Raw genomic sequence first — 21,434 nt, forward strand, 5'->3', positions numbered from 1 at the left:
AATTCCATTTTCAAAAAAATCAATAGTTAGGCTCGAGTGCCTTTTTTTACCATTTTGCATAGAGCCACTTTAGAAAAAGATACCGCTATTTATACTTTTTGTAGAGAACAGTTTGTCAACAAAAACTCTCAAAAGCGTGCCCTTTGAATGATACTGATGTTGACTATGCATCGGTACTCTAGCGTATCAAATTATTGCTTCTACTTAGGTTCAAAGTCGTCTGTGAACTGAACAGATTTCATCTCATTAGACATTTAGATTCTTTGAAATAAAAAGCTTATTTTAGAAGGTAGGAGGTCTGCTATTCCACTGATTCGGAATCGCGTACCTACTAGATATCGAAAGATAACCACTTGAACTCGGAAAGAACTTGTCTCATGAATTGAAACCAGCGTCCAATGCTGATTGAGTCATTTTTCCATTTCGACCTCCTTCTCATCATCTAGGACAAATAGGTTGGCATTAGTGGCTTGTTACTCTCTTGTACTCTTCCGACCGTAACTTATTAGTATTAACAAGAACAGATGCAACAAGAGTACAATATGGTAGATCTTACCCCGTAACGCACCTCGAAAAGGTGATCTATCAGCGTTACGACACTATATAAGCCGTCTATAAGGGATTGAGTCCGATATACGGCTTAAGGTTACGTGGGTAGTTACAAAAACTGTACAATCTCGTCAATCAGTGTAAAGAAACTTTATTGGGATATGAGAAATCTTATTCAAGACTTTTTTCATCTTTTGTATGGAGAGGAATCACTGAGCAACGACACGAAAAAACATCACGATTGCTTGGCCTTCCACGAAGCACTGTTACAGTGAATACAATAAATTGGGAAAAAAACTCGGAAGTGATTTACGGAATATTTTCCGTATTTTTCCAAATTGGCCAGGTTTTGAATTCTCATATTTTTTTCGCTCACCCTGGATATCCCGTATAGATGGACACTCTGTTTGAATGTTTAAATTCAAACATACATTGAATTTTGATAGGTGTACTAACATGGAATTTAATCAGTTTTAGACACAAATTCAATATTGTTCCATTATTCCAGAGATCAAAGTATATGCAATTTCTGATAATTATCAATTTACCTATGATCTTTATTTTTGATAAGGTATTTTAAATTCATTGTATCAAATTTTGAGTTTTTTTTTTCAACTTGATGTGAAAACAGCGCCATGTACAAATATAAAATTGAGTCACTGTATTTCGTATATGTATGGGACCGACAAAAAATCACACAATGAAAACTACTTCTCATCTCAGCTGTGTCCAGAATTATCAATTTCGGGACGTTTTTGATCCACTTTCCTGTGCCTGTTGGCGCCATCGATTCCCACTGGGATGCATTTCACCGCAGGTTATCACAAAAATAGCCATCTCGTGACGAAAGAAGTTTTTTCCTCTGTTTTCTTTCCCCAGTTCCCACCATCACACTACTTACAGATTTTCGATGGTGTCTTTCGGGCTGCTGCTAAGGCCATAATCCGCTCCGTCCAGAAAACGGGGGTGTTTTACTACGGACAATAATTCTGCTTCTACTATCACTGTTTTCCACTTTATCGGACCTATTCTACGGTTGGGCCGATTTCCGTTTCTTCATTCGCGTGGCCGGAATCGCGGGCACCAGTTTTCGGCTCGAAATTTTCACTTCACGTACGAAATTTGTGACTTTTTTCCTTATTTTTCCACTTTTGCACCACAGCACAGAGACAGAGCAGTCTTCTTTTCTTTTGCTCGTCCGTCGCTACTCTGTTGCTTCTTTTTCTTACTGACAGCTGAAATCGAATTTTGACAGTTGCTCGAGCTGTTCGGTCGAAATGAGATGGGTTTGGAAAGATGGTCGAAACATCGCAACGCTCGCGTGACATTTTGAAAGAACCTATCATTTGGGCCAAGCATGCGGGGGAGAAACCTGCATCGATACTCGCGAAGAGGAAAAAATCAACGTCATATGCAGCCAAGATTTCGCTGTAACGAAACGTCAAATGCAGCCCGTCGTTTTTATAGCTGAAAAAGTGAAAAGTATTTGAAATAAATTGTAATCAAACTCCCCATTCAGCGCTGATACATCCCAAAGTTGCTGATACAGTGGGGATTCGATATATAACTTGACCATGCATATAATTTGGACAGGCTAGTCGTTCTATGCTCATTTTCAATGAGCTGGAGAGGAATATATGTACGGGAAATCGTGTATTGCATTATTAACACACTACCCGGATAAAAAATACAATACAAAAACAATATAACGTATTGAAACAGTACCATTCAATATATTGGAAATACAATACAGTATATTGTAAAATGACAATACAATTACAGTACAATATATTGTTTTGAACAGTTCACTGTATGGTATATGAGATTTTTGCAATATAATGTATGGGTGGTTAAGTATCGTAACAATACAAATATAGATATTTTCTCATACAAACATTTTGAAAACACAATACGATATATTGTTCATGTATTGTCTTGATAAGCAATTCGTGTATTGTTGTACAATACAAAAACAATTCAACAAACTGTATCATGGTTGCATTCGTCGTTACAGCTAATGTCAAGTGACTTCTAAAAAACTACTTATTTTTACTTTTTTTAATATTTTCCACCCAACATTTCTTGCTTTTTTGAACTTGTTTTGTTTATTTCTTTCAGCAAAGCTACATAGAAAAAAGTAACAGTTGTTTTACGCGAAAATAGGAATTTGACCAAAATTGTAAGGTATAAAACCAATTAAAAACAATACAATGTTCTGTTACAATATATTATATTGTTTTTGAATTGTATATCCAAACATGAATAATATTGCTTCGACATTCAATTACAATACGCTGTATTGTATCCAATACGTTATATTGTACATTAATGGTTTATTCCATTCACTGAATGATACGTTTTTATCCGGGTATGCTACTTATCAATGATAACCATTTTCATAACAATTATAAATTGGCTTCAAAAATATCAAAATTGTAAATTGTATCAACAGAACATCTGTGAAACCAACGAATGCAAGAGTATGTGCATTTCAAGAACATACAGTAAACGCAATAAAAGCGCTCACAATTGGCATTCATAAAAAGTTTAATGGTGGTAAGCTCCATCGAAGTTAATACGCCAATCGTGTATTATCCTCGATTTTACTATACACGGGAAAAAAAAATCTGTGGTAAAAATAACTATTTTAGCTGACTACGCCCATTCTTAAAACTACCATGAAAATTCAGACCAATTTACTATGTTTACGGTACACCCCACCGCATTACTGGTACATTTGACAGAAATAATTTACAACAATCTGATTCCAACTACAGACATGGTATAATCAAGCGCATTTCTGGGCTGCTGAAAATTGCCAGTGCGAGCGCTTAAGTTAACCCCCTAAAATGGTAGTTTTTACTGCACCATTTTTTTTTGCGTGTAGTAAAATACGAGGGGGACGACACATCCAGATATTTTAGATTATCTTATACCTTTGAATAAATCTTTAAGGCCCAAACGCAATGATAGCGGAACGGCAACGGAAAGCGGAACCGGTTCGCCAGCATGAATCACACCATTTCGACTGAGCTGTCAATGAAGTGGACCAACACTGAGTCGACATGCATATTATAGTTCATGCTGGCGAACCGGTTCCGCTTTCCGTTGCCGTTCCGCTATCATTGCGTTTGGGCCTTTACGATGACCATTCATCTTCTTGCAGTATATTATCTTGTTTCATCTGTGATATCATATAAAACATCTTTATCCATCTTCACAAATCTAGCTCATCTTTGCGCGTCTTACATGAGCGGATGGAGCGGATTGACTCAGTTGTCGTTGATCAACAACAAAGAGGAAGCACGGAGCTGCATAATCGGTGGAATGTGTCTAAACATCAAGCGAATTCCAATCCCAGCCGGTTCTACAACACCATTTAGATGTTCTCCTGAGCTTGCTAGTGGTCCGGAGATTGGCCCGGATTCAGCAGGATGCTGATTATCGGTTCCGTGATAACGGAGGCGTAATACACGGACTGCTCAAGAAGCAGAACAGTTGTCTATAGGATGTGTTGGCCAGGTTTTCCGACAGAAGCGGTTCCTGCATGATCAAAACGGTGATTTACTTCGAGATAAGGAGCATCGTCTTTGGCGCCCGGTGCAAGAGTTGCTGTCAAACTTGACGGAAGATGACCAGAAGCGACATGTGGCTGAAGAAAAAGATGATCTGGATCATGTCGGTGATCGAAGTACTTTGTGGGTGGAGATGGGCGGAAAACAGTTGGCGTTCGTTGACCAGTTAATTTTTTTCAATGGGGGGATAGGGGGGGGGGGGTTCTTGGATTATGTTGTGAATTAAGGTGAAGATGAATCGAAGCCAAAATTCAAATTTTCAAGAGCACAGATCTGGAGAACCAAACATCCGTTTAAGCTGAAAACTTAAACGGCCAATCGATTAGGTTTTCAGCTCAAACGGGTGTTTGGTTCTCCAGATCCGTGCTCTTGAAAATTTGAACTTTGGCTTCGATTCATCTTCATCTTAATAAATTGTCCCTGGTTTCTCTGTATATGCCCTTACTCACAACTCCGAAATATTTTATTGGTTATTAAATTGGGTTTTAAATTAATCATAATATTATTATATTAACCAAGCACATTGCTGGAAATTTCATAGATTAAACCGCATATTTTCGGGTTTCCTGCCGAGGATTGCGTTATCACATTTACTGACAATATCGTTCTGCAGTGTTGTTTAATATGCTGCTCCTTAAATATTAGAATGATGATTAGTGAAATTGTAGATAGCAACAGTATACATTTACCTACCCCTTCTGGAAGCCGGAATCCAGTACCGTAATCATAGTCGACGGATTTGTATAAGTAACGCGCTTTCTCGCATGTAAAGAAAAATTACCTATATACAAACAAAAATAGTTTTCTTAAGATTTCCCAGAATTAAGCCTCTTACGTGCAATTCTGGTAGCAAATAGTTACTATTCACTCAATTTTTACACACAGGCTAACAGTTTTCCACAATATTTTCACCCAGTTAACTTGTATTGCAATTTAATTCAAGTAACATGAGTAATTGGGTCCTAAAATTTTTAATGAAATCTTGTTTTTATTTAATAACTCGAAAAAGCATGTTACTGTGACTACTTTAGCAAATTTTCCCGCTCAAATAATGGCTATATCATGTTTAAACTTTAATTTAAAAATTTGGTCCATAAATGAACCTTGACACTTTTGATCATGTTTGACGTTCGCTTAGTCGACAAAAACACCACAGGGGTTTTAGTTCGACCACTGGGGTTGTTCCTATCTGACATTTCGTAAGGTACACGGAAAACAAAATACACCCAAAATTTGAGTTTAAGCCAAAGGATGTGACAAAATCTAAAAAAAAAATGTTTTTTTTGGCTTAAACCAACGGAAATAACGGCTATATCATGTTTAAACTTTAATTTAAAAATTTGATCCATAAATGAACCTTGACACTTTTGATCATGTTTAACGTTCGCTTAGTCGACAAAAACACCACAGGGGTTTTAGTTCGACCACTGGGGTTGTTCCTATCTGACATTTCGTAAGGTACACGGAAAACAAAATACACCCAAAATTTGAGTTTAAGCCAAAGGATGTGACAAAATCTAAAAAAAATGTTTTTGGGCTTAAACCAACGGAAAACATTGGAAAATTAAGTAAACATGTGTTTGTGGCCTAAACTTAAGCGTTTGGCACTAAAATTGGGACAGGGCTTTAGGACCCTATTAAAGCAAAAATAATGAAAATTAAAAGCATAAATAAACCAAAACTGTTTACAGAAAAACTGTAGCACTATGCTCACCATCATCTACATCATCATTGATCCTCCTTCCACCCATTCACATCTTCATGCATCTCATCTATCTACGCGCATCGTTTAGCAGAAGATGTCAGCACACGAAGCATGTCAAAATCTAGAATGATACACTGATCTAAAAAGTCTAATTTTATCTAAAAGTGCATCTAATCGGTGATTTGGATGTGTCGCCCCCCTCGGTTTGAATACCCGTAGTGGAACATTTTAAGTTTGATAGACCAATAATATTAGCGATTACGACCAAGTAGATCGAAACCCTTAAAAACATTTCAAGCCGGAGATTTCGTTCAGTGTAACAACATCGCACAAAAATGACGTTTCGGATGTTTGCTTCACGCACGTCCAGTTTTGTTTACGTTTTTCGCAACGATGTGATGTTAGTTTTTTAAACATAATATTCAGCAATTTTAATGTTACATAAATTACTAAAAGTGTATTGAAGGATTATTAAAAATGATTTTATTAAGCACCCGATGTTTCACCTTTAAAATCCTCCAAACGCTTCTTCAAACTAAATTCGTTCGGAGTGTTCATTACGAAGCGCAAGAGAAGCATTCAATTTCGGATCATTCAAACAGTTCACGGCATGAAATTGGTTCTCATAAATTCAAACTACAACAAGCGGACTACGACACGGGTTATCTGCTCAATCCGGAGAATGTACGCCAAATTCAAGCCAACGTAGAGCACCGGAAGGGGATAGGAAATATTCAACTGGTTCATGAGTTGAACAAACAAATAAAGTCCCTTCCCGTGGAAGAATCGGTAAACCGAAATCGATTGAATGATCAACTGCAAGAAGAACTCGGAAAGATTCCCAACAAGACCCACCCGGATGTGCTGAATTACGGAACGGAGCCCAAAGTGTTGAAATACTACAACGAGAAGCCGCAGTTTGGAAGCAAACATGTTTTCGAGTTTTCCGAAATGGCCAAAAAAATAAACCTATTTCGAATGGAAAAGCTGGGCAATTTCACAGGTCACAAGTCTTACTATCTGACCAGTGACTTGGCAGAATTGGTGAGTGAGGTCTACTACCGAATTTTTTTTAACATTCATTTTCATTCATACGCATGGTTATTTTTTCCAGGAATAGATTCAAATATTTGCCCAAAGTTTTCCTCAAATAATACTTTTTTTTTCCTCTGAAGTACGTTTATTGATTTTTACGAACTTCATAAGGAATCCTTCCAAGAGTTTCGTTTTAAATACCTTCAAGAATTCAACTTGAAATTGTTCTAAGGATAACCACAGACGTTATCTCGGAGATTTTATCAGAAATTCCTCCGAATATTTTTTCGGAAAACCCTTCTGCCGTTCTACGCATATTTGTCCCGCGGTCCAAAAGGTTTACATAGAATATTTCTTTATTTCTTTCTTTTTTGGTTGTTGAGCTGAGATAACTCTTCCTCAAATGGGCGCAAAACCTCCTCATCTTTTAGTACCAACAGACAGTTACACTCCAAATGATACAATTTTTGCTTAATACTAGTATAAATTATTCTTATTTCTATAGTGAAAACTAATGTACGGCTACAAAATTCATCTGATGCAATATTTTAAGTAGGACTGGAGAGAATACTACTGAATCTATTACGAAGAATGCGGCGAAAGAGATGAAAATCAAAATCATGAAAACAACGATTAAAAGAACGACACATGCTGGTGAAAGGCAGTGCTGGAAAAGATCGCATCACGAAGCAGCTCACGAGTGTAAACCAGCGCATACCAAACATCACAGACTCGCGAACTGGATAGGTGTGAGTAAGTCCGCACCCGCCTGCTCGAGACAACATGTCAAAAGAAGAAGCAACAAGCTCGGGAACGTTTACTCGCGAGTAACCGAGCTAGTTGTGATTTATTATGGTTCTGACAGACAAATTAATTGCATAACCATCAAGTCGACAGTAAACTATTAGTTTGTAGTCAAAAACCCTTGGAAATCATAAATCTTGGAGGGGAAGCAGCTTTTTTCCAAAAAATACAATTTGACTCTGAACAGCTTCGAACACGTTCGCGAATCACTTTTAGCTTCGGTTACTCGGGAGCACGACGGATGCGAGTAAACCAGCGCTCTGACGCTCGGGAGCGTTTGATTTTGTTTTTGTTCCAGTTCAGCAGAAATGTTCGCCACTTTCCATCACTGGTGAAAGGTTCGTGGTGCCCATAATTACTGCGAGCACCACGAATAAAAAGAAATGCACTAGAGCGAAGAGGGCGGTAAGGTATATTAAGATTAACGTGCGACAACAAATGTGAACAATCAATTTGTGTTTGTAAAAGATCAGAAATGAATAGTGCTTTTGAGATTTCACGGCGGACGCTCAGTAACTCTAGATCAATGAGATTGCAACGCTGTTCGTAACTGGGCAAATTCAGTGGATTGTACCATGGCAGATGACGCAAGCTAAACCGTACAAACTTGTGTTGAATTGATTCGATACGCATGATACTATTCTGATAATAAGGAGCCCAAACAACTGACGAATATTCTAAAACTGACCTCACTGATGAACAGTATAGTGGTTATCACGCCCAATGGTATGGGTGCCCTAGTGTAGATGTATTTGTGAACCTTAGAGGAAACGCAGAATCCGGGTGTAAATTTTTCAAATTGGGTAATATATCCATATGCATTTTGATGAGTCTCGAAAGCGTGTGCAAATTTCCTTGAGGAAAACAAAAACAAACTGTGTATGACGAGCGTATGTAAAGCCGTTGGTCCAAACCAACCAACCATCTACCTGTATTCAAATGTCACTAAGATCTATACATGGGACAAGTAGGCGTAGAAGGACAGCCTAAGTCCTCCAAAAATTTATCCAATTATTTGGCCATCGTTTTCTCAACACTTCCACCAAAATTTCCGTTTAGAACATATTTAAGAATTCAACCAGTATTTTCTCCGAGAATTTTCTAGAAATAGGGTTGTTCCTCCAAGAATTATTCTAAAGATTCTGCCTAAAATGTTGGTTACTTTTTTATTAATCCGGTAGGTAGAAGGAAATTTTTTTTTTTTTACTTAACTCGTTTATTTGGAAGGCTCAGGTGCCGTAGGGCATAACAGAGCCGAAATCTTTTCTTTTTTTACATTGTTTACATTTTATTTATTTTAAAAACTATGTTAGTATAGGGAAGTTTTAAGGTTAGTGAATACATTTATACAACAGGAAAGGAAAGGATTTTTCGGGATTTCTTAAGCTAGATTTCTATGTTCATGGGACAGGATATCCAGATCTGTAACGAAACTAAACAGAAACGGTTTGTGGGAGACACGACGAGAAGAGGACAATTTGAAGGGGAAAACAAAAGGCAGGGAACAAACGACAATCAAACACGGATATTGATACGCTTCAAGAACAGGTAAATAAAATTCATATATTCCAAATCAAGGCCCGCCAACACTTCCCTAACAGGTTTCTGCTGTCTTCCTCGGATCCGGAGAGTTTCAGTCAGATCAGATCTGATGCTACGATGCTCACCGCAGCCCCATACAACATGTTCAATATCCTGGTAAGCCACGCCGCAAACACAGAGATTGCTTTCTGAGAGCCCAATACGGTGGGTATGCGCGCTTAACGAATAGTGATTGGACATAAGCCGACACATGACACGAATGAAATCACGGCTCATGCCCAACCCCTTAAACCATGGTTTTTTCGACACCTGTGGAAATATGGAATGCAGCCATCTACCCATTTCTCCGTCTCTCCATTTCTGTTGCCAGCTGATCAAGGTCTCCCGACGGGCCAATGCAAAAAATTCATCGAAGGCGATTTGACGCTCGTAAACATCGCCTTCTTTAGCGCCTACCTTAGCCAGAGAGTCCGCTTTCTCATTGCCCGGAATGGAGCAATGGGAAGGGACCCAAGCTAGGGTAATAGTGTAAGAGCGATTTGACAAAGCACTCAATGCTTGGCGTATTCTATTCAGGAAGTACGCTGAGTGCTTCACCGGCTTCATTGATCGAACAGCCTCCAGAGAGCTTAGACTGTCGGAAAAAATGAAGAAGTGCTCGGGTGGGAGAGAACTGATGTACTCTAAGGTGTAATGTATAGCTGCTAGCTCAGCAACATATACAGAACATGGCTTTTGAAGCATGAAGGAGGCGCTATGAAAAACGTTGAAAACACCGAAACCAGTGATGTCATCCATTTTTGACCCATCAGTGAAGAACTGTCGGTTCTCGCTGACATGCCCGAATTTACTTGCAAACATGGGAGGGATAAACTTTGAACGAAAGTGATCTGGTATACCATGGATATCTTGCTTCATGGACAAATCAAAATACTACAGTGGAACAGTCGAAGTCTAGGAAGTTGTCACGATTGGTGTTAACCGAAGATGGGCTGACCTCCAGCGTCATGTACCAGTAGTACACACTCATGAAACGAGTTTGAGGATTATGTTCAAGCAGCTTTTCGAAGTTTTCAATAACCAATGGATTTAGAACCTCACAACGGATGAGGAACCTGAGTGTTAACTCCGCGAAACGATCTGTCAGGGGCTGTACTCCTGCAAGTACCTCTAAACTCATTGTGTGAGTCGAGTTCATGCAGCCTAGCGCGATGCGAAGACAACGGTACTGAATCCGCTGTATCTTCAGCATATGTGTTTTCGCCGCGGATTGAAAACAAAAGCTACCATACTCTAAGACCGACAAGATGGTTGTTTGGTACAGCTTGATCAGATCTTCCGGATGGGCTCCCCACCATGTTCCGGTTATAGTTCGCATGAAGTTGATTCGTTTTTGGCATTTCTGTGTCAGATACGCAATGTGTTTCCCCCAGGTGCATTTGGCGTCGAACCAGACCCCGAGATATTTAGAAGACATGCTATGAGTGATTGTCTTACCCATGAGTGTAAGCGGAAACTTGGCAGGTTTGTGTTTCTTTGAAAAGACAACCATCTCAGTTTTCTCCGCAGAGAATTCGATACCCAGCTTTAAGGCCCAAGTGGACAAATTGTCCAGAGTATCTTGTAAGGGTCCTTGTAGTTCAGCTGCTGTTGATCCTGTGACAGAAACAACACAGTCGTCTGCAAGCTGTCTCAACGAGCAATTTTCCATGAGACAGTCATCAATGTCTCTCACATAAAATTATAAAGAAGGGGACTCAGACATGATCCCTGGGGGAGACCCATGTAGCTAATTCGTGAAACTGACAAGTTTCCATGAGTAAAACTCATATGCTTCTCGGACAACAAATTGTACAAAAAATTGTTCAAAATTGATGAAAGGCCACTTGCGTGAAGTTTGTCGGAAAGGACATCAACACAAACTGAGTCAAAAGCACCCTTAATATCCAAAAACACTGAACCCATCTGCTCCTTTTGGGCAAAGGCAAGTTGAATTTCTGAAGAAAGCAGCGCAAGACAGTCGTTCGTTCCTTTGGCTTTGCGAAAACCAAACTGCGTATCTGACAGCATGCCATTCGATTCAACCCATTTATCCAATCGAAAGAGAATCATCTTCTCTAACAACTTGCGAATACACGACAACATCGCAATTGGACGGTACGAATTATAGTTCGACGCTGGTTTCCCGGGTTTTTGAATGGCTATTACTCTCACCTGCCTCCAGTCATCCGGAACAATGTTACACTCCAGAAAGTGATTAAACAAGTTCAATAGGCGCCTCTTTGCGACGTCAGGGAGGCCCTTAAGCAAATTGAACTTGATTCGATCCATTCCTGGAGCGGAATTGTTACATGAAAGGAGAGCAAGTGAGAATTCAACCATCGAAAACGGTCTATCCATGGCGTCCCTATCCACCGGAATATCTCGACGCACGCGATCAACAGGAACGGAATCCGGACAAACTTTCTTAGCAAAATCGATAATCCACCGAGGAGAGCTCTCTCGATCCTCATTAACTGACGATGTATTACGCATTCTTCTTCCGACGGTCCAAAGCGTTCTTAACGAGGTCTCACGCGATAATCCTTCCACAAAATGACGCCAATAACCGCTTTTCTTCGCTTTAACCAAGCTTTTGAACTTGCGTTCAAGGGAAGAATAGCGCTCATAGTTGTCAATTGAACCGCGTTTCCGAAAGTCTTTAAACGCAGCGGATTTCTCGCGATAGAGTTCCTTACACTCGTCATCCCACCACGGATTGGGAGGCTTCTTACGAACCGACGGACTTGGCACAGGACGGCGTTGTGCTTGAAGCGCGCTGTTGAGAATCAACTCGGATAAAAATCGATACTCTTCCAACGGAGGAAGTACTTCTACCGCTTGTTCTCCATCAATGATCGTTTCCGCGTATTTTCCCCAGTCAATGTGTTTCGTGAGGTCGTAGGCGAGATCGATGGATGGAGACTGTTGTGTTCCATTGGAAATTGAAACTACGATCGGCAAGTGATCGCTACCATGGGGATCCTGGATTACCCTCCATGAACAATCCAGCGATAACGAGCTTGAACATATTGAGAGGTCTAAACGGCTATCCCTAGGACTTCCATCTTGAGCTGGAGGTGCCACTCGTGTAACTTCCCCAGTGTTGAGAATTGTCATATTGAAGTCGTCGCAGAGGTCATATATCAACGTTGATCTGTGGTCGTCATACAGTTCCCCCCAGCCTGTTCCGTGGGAGTTGAAATCCCCAATGAACAACCGTGGTTCAGGCATAACTGAGCAGATGTGAGAGAGATCTCTGCGAGATATCGCCGATCTCGGAGGAAGATATATGGAGGCGACACTGAGGCTTTTGCCTCGGATAGTCACCTGACATGCAACGACTTCAATGCCTGACATCGGCGGCAGATCGACTCTGTAGAACGAGTGATGCTTTCTGATCCCCAAAAGCACTCCTCCATATGAGTCGGATCGATCCAGGCGAATAATATTAAAATCATGGAAAGGAAGGGTCACATCAGGTGTTAGCCATGTTTCTGATAACGCAAAAACATCGCACTGTAAATTATTAACTAAAAATTTAAAACTATCTAATTTAGGCATAATACTACGACAGTTCCAGTGTAGAACAGAAATCATATCTTCGACCTCTGTGGATAATTTATCCATCAAAAGATATGATCGTTGCAAGGAGGGGCATTCTAGAAGCCAGCTGCTTCAAAAGAGGAGTCACACATGGAAGCAATCCTTTGACAATGTTCTTCACTGGGTCGGAAGCATTGAAGAAGTTAAGGATGATATCCATTATGCCAGAAAGCGTAAACATAGGAACGCCCTGAGGTTGTCCTAGGGGCTCCGAATGCGAGCTTTCTTTTGGCTGAGCAGTCTGAAATTTTGGAATATTTGGGATTTTAGATTTTCCCGGTAGCGGCGGAAAGTCTCTTTCCTCTTGGAGTTTGAATCCAGGAGGCGAAAGCTTTGAGACTTTCGCGACAGGCTTAGTATTTTTCATGGTTGGTGGGTCATCACTGCTAGGCAGATTCCGAGGCTTTTTTGTGGGTCTCTGGAGTCTCACACGCTTCCTCGATGAACCCTTGAAAACGAAGGAAATTCCTTCACCAACCTCAGAGTCAGAGCCCTGATCATCAAGAGACAGAGAAGAGTAGATATTTTGTGATTCAGCAGACGGAGCAGCCTTTTTCAACATCTCGGCAAAACTACGCCGAGAGCGCTGCTCTAAAGATCGTCGCTGATGTTGCTGCCGGCGTACGTACGTTGGGCAGTTTTCGAGGGCATGTGGTGGACTTTCGTTGCAATAAACGCATTTTGGCGGTATACTACATGCACCATCCACATGTCTCTCTCCGCAAGAAGCACAGCGAGGTTTATTGCAGCAATACTGGGCAGTATGGCCCAGCTGCTTGCAATTGGTGCAATTCATTACCTTCGGTACGTACAGCCGCACAGGTAAACGAAGTTTGCCGATTACTAGAAAATTCGGCAAAGCAGATCCGGAAAAGGTCACACAGAAGGAGTCTGAATGCGAATAGATCTTCTTATCTCCCACCAGGGATACGGAATGCAATTGCTTGCATTCCAGTATGGGGACAGATGGGAGAGAAGGGTTTTTGAAGCGACCACAACCCTGCATCAATTCTTCGCAGGTCATACTGCCTTCGGTGACCACTCCCGCAATCTCAACCCGATGGCTCGGTAGATAAGTTTGGTACTCACGAGTAAAGAGCTCACAGGCCACAATCTCATTGGCCTGTTTACGGTCACTGACGGTGACGCGCAGCTTACCAGAACCCACTGTGTCAATGGCGACAACGGAAGAGAATCGCTTAGTCAGATCCTTACTGATCTGAATAGTGTTCAACCGTTTGCCTTTGGATCGAAAGAAAACAACAAAAGGCCCATCAGAGTCGGGCGGGTAGGCCTTGAGGCGGGGGGACGTCGGAGATGATAGATTATTTGTGTCCATTTGAGACACATCAAATTGAGGGGACACACATGGATTGGGCATAGAGGTGTTTGTGTTTTGTTGGTTCAACACATTCGAAGACTCAGTGAGGGGATACGACGTTCCCCCGCCATCATCATCTACACCCATTGCGGTAGCTTAACACCGCAAAGGGGCGCACGAATAACTTAAACTAACACTAGCCACAGAAATGGAAATTGAATCAAACTGAAAAAACACACATACAAAGGGGAATGGGAAGAGGGAAAACTTTCACACACAGTAAAAACTAATCAAAAGAGTCGTGAAGAGGAGAAGAACAACGAGAGGTACTTATCTTTTACTCTATCCACGCAGACGTCGTCGTCGATGATGCTGTAACCGATGGGCGTCTACGCTTGGGGAGAGGTAGCAAATGGCGGACGACCGTTCGCTGGCGCGTCTCCGCTGTCGCACACTACAGACGATGATCACTGCGTTGCACTCAGGTAGCACACGGGACGAGGTACGGGCTGTCCTCGACGGTACACGTGATCCGAAGAACCGCTCACTGGTACTTGTGGATGTGTGGTTGGTCTCTCACTCTCTCTGCTCTTACGCTATACACACACTATAGCCGATGAACACACTGCACTGCACACAGGTAGCACACGGGACGGGGTGCAGGCTGCTTTCAACGATGCTCGTGATCGGAAAAATCCACGCGTTGGCGAAAACGTTTAACAGTTTTGCGCAAAACTCGATTTAACGGCAACACAATGGCTTCGCCGAAAGTGTTCCGCTTCCAAGCCGAACTAAGGCTTTTCACTGCAATAAACACACTTTGCACTAACTAACAACCAAATATTTGGGAAGAACGGGGGTGAACCCGGACACACGAGAACTATCGACTGTCTCGCACGGTAGCTCAACAAGGAATGTAGAAGGAAATTCTAAAGTAACATCTGATGAAACTTGATTAAGTTCTAATAAGTTTCTGTACATTCTCTGGATAATATCCTACAGAAATTCCTTGCGAATTATTGGTCAGAATCCTTGAAAAAAAATGCGTAGTTATGAAGGGAGGTTTTTTTTTCCTGTGTGGACCAATAGCGCGTAGTGTAAAACTAACTATCGAAGAAACCATGAAGATTTAACTTGAAAAATTACTTGAGTAATTGTTTTGAAAAACATAAGGAGTATTTATTGTTTGAAATGTTGGAGAAATTTCAAGGGAAATTTATGGAGTAGCTTGATGAGGAATCCCAGTTCTAATTTATTGAGGAATTCCTGCAAAAGTATTAAATGAACATATTTCCTCGAATAATACCTGGAGTAATTTATGAGCAATTCCTATTCACAAAGGCCCAAAAATCTGATGTATTCTTCTAAATTTCGCGATGGACAGTTTCTATTAGATAAACACAAAATGGCGACAGTTTTTATTAAATTACTCAAGTTGGTTGACTCTATGAAATGAATTTAAAAACAAATCCTGACATTAAATTTGTATTTTATTTAAAATTTTGTTGTTACCTTATATTACTGCTGTATGGAAGTTAACAAAAAATGGATTAATTCAATACGCTCAAAACATGTGGATTCTAACAACTGTGATTTTAAGATAAACTCAGCATTATTATTTTGCGTGTATCAACTGGGGAAACCAATGGAAGAAATAATCAAAATATATCTGGAGTAAACTCTGCGATAGTCTATGGTAAAATTTTCAAACAGTCGATGTTCTATAACTCGTTGGATTTACCGGTATCTTCAATTTTCCATACATCGTGCTCTCCATAAGTCGATATTTCAATAACTCTATGTCTCTATCAGTCGATATTTTGAAATTGAAATTGGGCATTTTGAAAAGAAAATCTACCCTTTTTTACAAGATGCTAAAGACAAAATAATATTGTTTTCTTCAAGAAGTGATCATAAAGATATTGGAAACCCAGTAATTCGTTTAGTTTTAGGATGTTTTGCATCAGTATGTTCTATAACTCTATAATTCTATAAGTCGATTTCTTTGAAACATATCTGTTCTATAACTCTATTATTCTATAAGTCGATTCCTTTGAAACACCACTGGAAGAATTTCTGGGAGACTTGGTGGGAATCCACTAAAGGTATTTAGGAGGAGTTCCTAAAGGTATGTCAAAAGAAATGTTTGAAGAAATTATTAGAAGGATACCTGAAACATTTCCTTAACTAATCTGAGATTAAATTCCTGAAAACCCTGTGGAATAGTCGTGTAATAGGCTCTAAGGTTTCTCAGGAACTTCTAGAAATTGTCAGCAAGCTAAAAAAGTTACTTTAGAAATCATTTTGGTTAAAGACCTTCCCTGATAAGAACAACCCTAGTGTTAAAAAGTTGAACACCTGTGTCGTTTTTGTCGAATAAGTGAACGTCAAACATGATTTAAAGTGTCAAGGTTCAAATAAAAAATAAAGTTAAATTATGATATAGCCGTTATATCAAGCGTGTGCTAGAATAAAAGCGTAAGTCGCATGGTCGATTTCTCTTCATCGATCCTCTCTTATTTTAATAAAGGTGGCAAGACGCAAGTTTGTCAGCATTTTTTCACTTCAGGACGCAAGATCGCATCGTTACCTAGCATTCTGAAGTGAAAACATGCTAATAAACCCGCATCTTGTCACCGTTTCTGTCAGAATAGAGGGTCGATGAAGAGAAATCGATCATACGACTTCTTCTTCTTCTTCTCCTTGGCATTAACGTCCCCACTGGGGCAGAGCCTGCTTCTCAGCTTAGTGTTCTTATGAGCACTTCCACAGTTATTAACTGAGAGCTATCTTTGCCAAAAATGCCATTTTCCAGTCGTATATCGTGTGGCAGGAACGATTATACTCTATGCCCAGAGAAGTCATGGAAATTTCCATTACGAAAAGATCCTGGATCGATCGGGAATCGAATCCAGAGACCTTCAGCATAGCTTTGCTTGGAAGTCGCGAACTCTAACCACTCGGCTAAGGAAGGCCCCATTCATGCGACTTACGCCCTTATTCTAGCACACATTTGATATGAGCTAAAAAAATTGTCAAAGTAGTAACAAAAACACGCTCTATCGTGTTATTCAATAAAAATAAGGTTTTATCAAAGTTTTGGGACTCTATTTAAATAAACAAAATAATGTCTATATTCCTTAAAACTTAATCGAGGTAATATTATGTTCCGTGCTTGAAAAGCAACATAAATAAATTTTAAAGTTGTTCATATAATTTCCAAATAATTTCCTACTTCAATGTTTGAAAACCCAAATTTCATCATCTCTACTTATACTTAATAAAATAAGTGTCGCAATCGATGCGGCAAAAAAAAAACAACTTTTCTGAAATGACCTATTTAATTTTTCTTTGATTGTTGGAGTTCTCTGTAGAATATTTATTGACCAATTTGTCAAGATTTTTCTATTTTTACCAAGCGAAGCAGGACACTTAGCTTCAAACGTGAAATTTAAAGCTCAGGTTTTGGTCATCACGTTCATTGCTGAGATCCTTATGAGTTCATATGGGCCTTCCTTAAAGTTCGCGGCTAAAAAGCAAATTATCTGGGTTCGGTACCCGGTCGGTGCAGGAGGCTCAAAATTCGACAAAGAAAGTTCTCATTTCGTACCAAAAATTTGATGCAACGTTTTGAGCTTCATGAATGCCTCTAGAGATTTATCCAGAAATTACTTGTGGAATACTTTCAGAGACTCTTCCAGAATTTGCTCCAGGAAATGCTTAAGCATTGTGTATATGTAAATTTCAGCTTCAAAACCTTATAACAGTAAGATCCCTTAGGCGGGAATTGCCTATAACTTGACAATCGAAATCGTCTGGCTAGCTACTGACATGGGATGCAAGGATTTCAACCAGTTCTCCAAGAATTCCTCAAGATAGATTCCATTGATTCCCTTCCTTTTTGCAAAAGTTCTTTCAGGGATAACGCTGAGAAAAAGTCTTTCAGTATTTATACCAGAATATTTTTTAGGGATACCTTCTATACTAGGATTCTTTAAGAATTAGCATCGATAATTACTCCATAAGAATTTCATTCAGATCACTGAAACTTATGCAGAGATTTATAAAAGCATACAGTAACAATAAATTCCTCAGGAGCTCTACTTAAAATGCTAAAGCAATCTGAAATTCATCCAGAGATTTTTAAATCAATTTTTTCAAGAATGCCTCTTGAACTCATCCAGGTTTTTTTTAGGAATTCCTTCTAGAAACAGTTTAACATAAAACTATACTTTGTTCGGTAAAGATTTGCAACAGGAGAAGGGCTACTATGTTGCATATTGGTTAGCTGTGAATTCCACTGCATGATAGCGCTATCTCAGAAAACATTTTTTTCTTATCCCTCGAGTTCTTTAATTCTGTAAAACTATTTTTCAAGAGATTTGAAAAAAAAAAATTATGTATGATACAAACAACTCGTGGAAATGCACCAACGTGCGCAAAAAAATCATAAATCGATTCACTAACAAAAAAGTTACAGCCTTTCGAAGTGCTCTGGGGTCATATGGACCCCAGAAAGCATAGCATAGTATAGACCGACTGTACATGTCAATTGTGACTACTCCGTGATTGATCGGAACTGGTAAGAATTGCACTTCGATCCAAATGAATAAGGGATGGGAGTTTCCGCTAACTCTCGAAATGTAATTTTAGCAGATTTCATATTATTGATCAATAACGGCGAAAAAAGCGTTTTTATATAAAGTGCTTGAACAAACAATGTTGTAAATGGTTTAAAATTTTCGAAATCAGTTTAAAAATTGTTGATTGTTTTTCGATAGTAAAATGATTGTTTATCAATAGTTTTACTATTGAAACAGTTAGTTGACTCTTGGATTGATCCATATAAGTATGGAATCATATTCTAGTAACTACTGCATAGTATTCATCTGACTCGGTTTGTCTCAGCCTCAGGTTCGTCGAATTTCAATGAAGCTCTTCCCATGGTAGGGGATGAGACGGTTAAGAAAAGCTTTGCTATAAATCCTGGAGAAAACCAAAATATAATACTTACAAGCACGGTTTATTACAGAATTATTAACAATCTGATTATTTTTACTTTCATTTCTAGGAACAAGCCCTCATTCAGTATGCTGTGAAAAAGTTGCTGGCCAACAAATTCAAGCTGATCACGGTGCCGGATATTCTACCGGCCAGAGTTATCGAAAGTTGCGGCATGAACACTCACGGGGAGCGGAATCAGATCTACAAGTTGAACTACCCGCATGAAACACTGTGCCTTTCCGGGACGTCTGAGATGGCTTTGGCCGGATATTTCGCTGGCACCATAACCGAGGAAAGTCAACTTCCGCTGAAGCTTACTGCCGTTAGCCGCTGTTTTCGCGCGGAGACGTCCGGTCTCCACGATGAGAAAGGAATCTATCGGGTGCATCAGTTTACCAAGGTGGAAATGTTTTCCGTCTGTAGACCAGATCAATCCGAGGCCATTTTGGAGGAGTTCAGGGATATCGAGGTTGAGCTGTTCGACGCCTTGGGACTGCACTTTCAACTGCTGGATATGCCTGCTTGTGAGCTAGGTGCCCCCGCGTACCGCAAGTATGACATCGAGGCATGGATGCCGGGACGGGGCATGTATGGGGAAATTTCCAGCTGCAGTGACTGTACGGATTATCAAGCTAGGCGATTAGGTGAGTACTCTAGAATTTCATGCTAGAATTTGTTTTGGGAATTCCCCTAAAGGTTCCTTAATTAAATCTTCAAAAAACATTTTCAAGCAAGGGCTGGTAGCGAGCGACTAGTGTCTTTAAAATATATCTCGAAAATTTGCTGTAATGATTTCTGGAAGAATAGTAGTAGAGGAATTTCTGGAGGGATCCCTGGAAGAGTCTCTGAAAGTATTCCAGAACAAATATCTGAAGAGCCTTTGAGGATATCTCTGAACATAGAATTTTACATCAGGTTGGCATTAAGGCATAAAGGCATAAAGAGAAAAGTGACTTAAGAAACCATTTTGATTCAAATTCATTTATGCAATTATGCAGAATAACCTTCACTGCTTACACAGTTGTCAAATGTCCTTTAAGCCGAATGAGTCTACCTATAACCAATAGATTAGGGAGGTCAACAGACGTCCCGTCTGCTTAAATTTTAAATTTGCTAATGGAGATAATCAATTCAACAGGTATTCGATATCGTTTTAGAAGCTGACGACTCACAGCTCAGATACGCCCACACAGTCAACGGAACTGCCTGCGCTATCCCACGGATGTTGATAGCCTTGCTAGAGAATTTCCAAAATCCGGACTATACCATCACCATTCCAGCACCCCTTCGGCCGTTCATGCGAGATAAGAAACGAATCAGCAGAAAGAAGCTGTTACCGGAGCTTAAATTAACCAAACGGTTAACTCAGGAGGAAATTTGCTAGCCTTCCTTCAAAGAGCAAATATGGCTCTGTGCTTCAAATCAATCAATAGGCGCTGTGTAGGTAATAAAAATTGATGGTTACGAATGCAGAACGTTTTAAACTGTTGAAGGAACACTCCCTAGCTTCATTTTATCTACCGTTTTGGAGAACTTTGCCTTCATATGGGAATCGTAAGAAAAGAAAGAAAAAAACTAGCAGAGCGTGAAATATTCGCTTATAAAAATCTTCATCTTCTTTTCTCCACAATGCGAATTGAAAAAAAATCGCATATGGTAGGATTTATGATCCATCCCTGAATTATGTAATATTTTCAGGTTATTAGTATTTAGTCTCAAAGTTTCAAATATCCCTCCGGAAATCGCAAGGTATGCTGATTTCGACGGCCTTTTGAGTTTAAGGAGTTTGCAGATGAAATTAATATCAAGACTTACTGCCTTTGACCCTCCCACTATCACTATAAAGTTACGTCATATATGGAAGATTCTGTGCCATGCGTAAATCTTTCGCATATAGTTCTGCGATTTTTTTTACGGTTCAATGAATTCAGCAAGTAGGTATCGCATGCAAAAACCTAACCTATCGTCAACTGTTTCTCAATTAATGGAATAACGAAATGATGCGTGACCGCGAAGTCGATCGTTAGCTTGGGATGGTATATCCCATACGACGACGATGGGCCGAGAAGTTAAGGGTGTGTTGTCTCTCTCGCCGAAGTCGTGACATCATGTGCCTTTTTTAACTGAAGGAACAATGAATCAGCAAACGCGTTATCTTGAGAAATTGATCTCCCTATTCCAGATTATTAGGTTTGACAGGTGATGGATATACAGGGGGATAAGTAACTCAAAATATTTTAGAGAATGAGAACGG

At 39.8% G+C, this 21,434-nt stretch overlaps 2 protein-coding genes across 2 annotated transcripts in view; one reads left to right on the top strand and one right to left on the bottom strand.

Annotated features, from left to right (window-relative positions):
- The window catches only part of LOC5567105 (katanin p80 WD40 repeat-containing subunit B1), a 56,878-nt gene extending 55,101 nt beyond the window's left edge, over positions 1 to 1,777 (bottom strand). The window contains exon 1 of the mRNA XM_021845876.1: positions 1,451 to 1,777. Within this exon, the coding sequence (XP_021701568.1) occupies positions 1,451 to 1,490 (40 nt within the window). The 5' untranslated portion in view covers positions 1,491 to 1,777. The remainder of the gene's footprint in view (positions 1 to 1,450) is intronic.
- A 4,394-nt stretch (positions 1,778 to 6,171) lies between these two features.
- On the top strand, positions 6,172 to 20,652 carry LOC5567104 (serine--tRNA ligase, mitochondrial). Its single transcript, XM_021845892.1, is given in 4 exon segments — positions 6,172 to 6,873; positions 19,248 to 19,824; positions 20,319 to 20,332; positions 20,334 to 20,652. Coding segments are annotated over 4 exon segments (1,389 nt in total). The 5' UTR covers positions 6,172 to 6,306; the 3' UTR covers positions 20,565 to 20,652.
- Positions 20,653 to 21,434: the final 782 nt, after the last annotated feature.

Source organism: Aedes aegypti, chromosome 1, assembly GCF_002204515.2.
Source record: "Aedes aegypti strain LVP_AGWG chromosome 1, AaegL5.0 Primary Assembly, whole genome shotgun sequence".
Taxonomy (NCBI): Eukaryota; Metazoa; Arthropoda; class Insecta; order Diptera; family Culicidae; genus Aedes; species Aedes aegypti.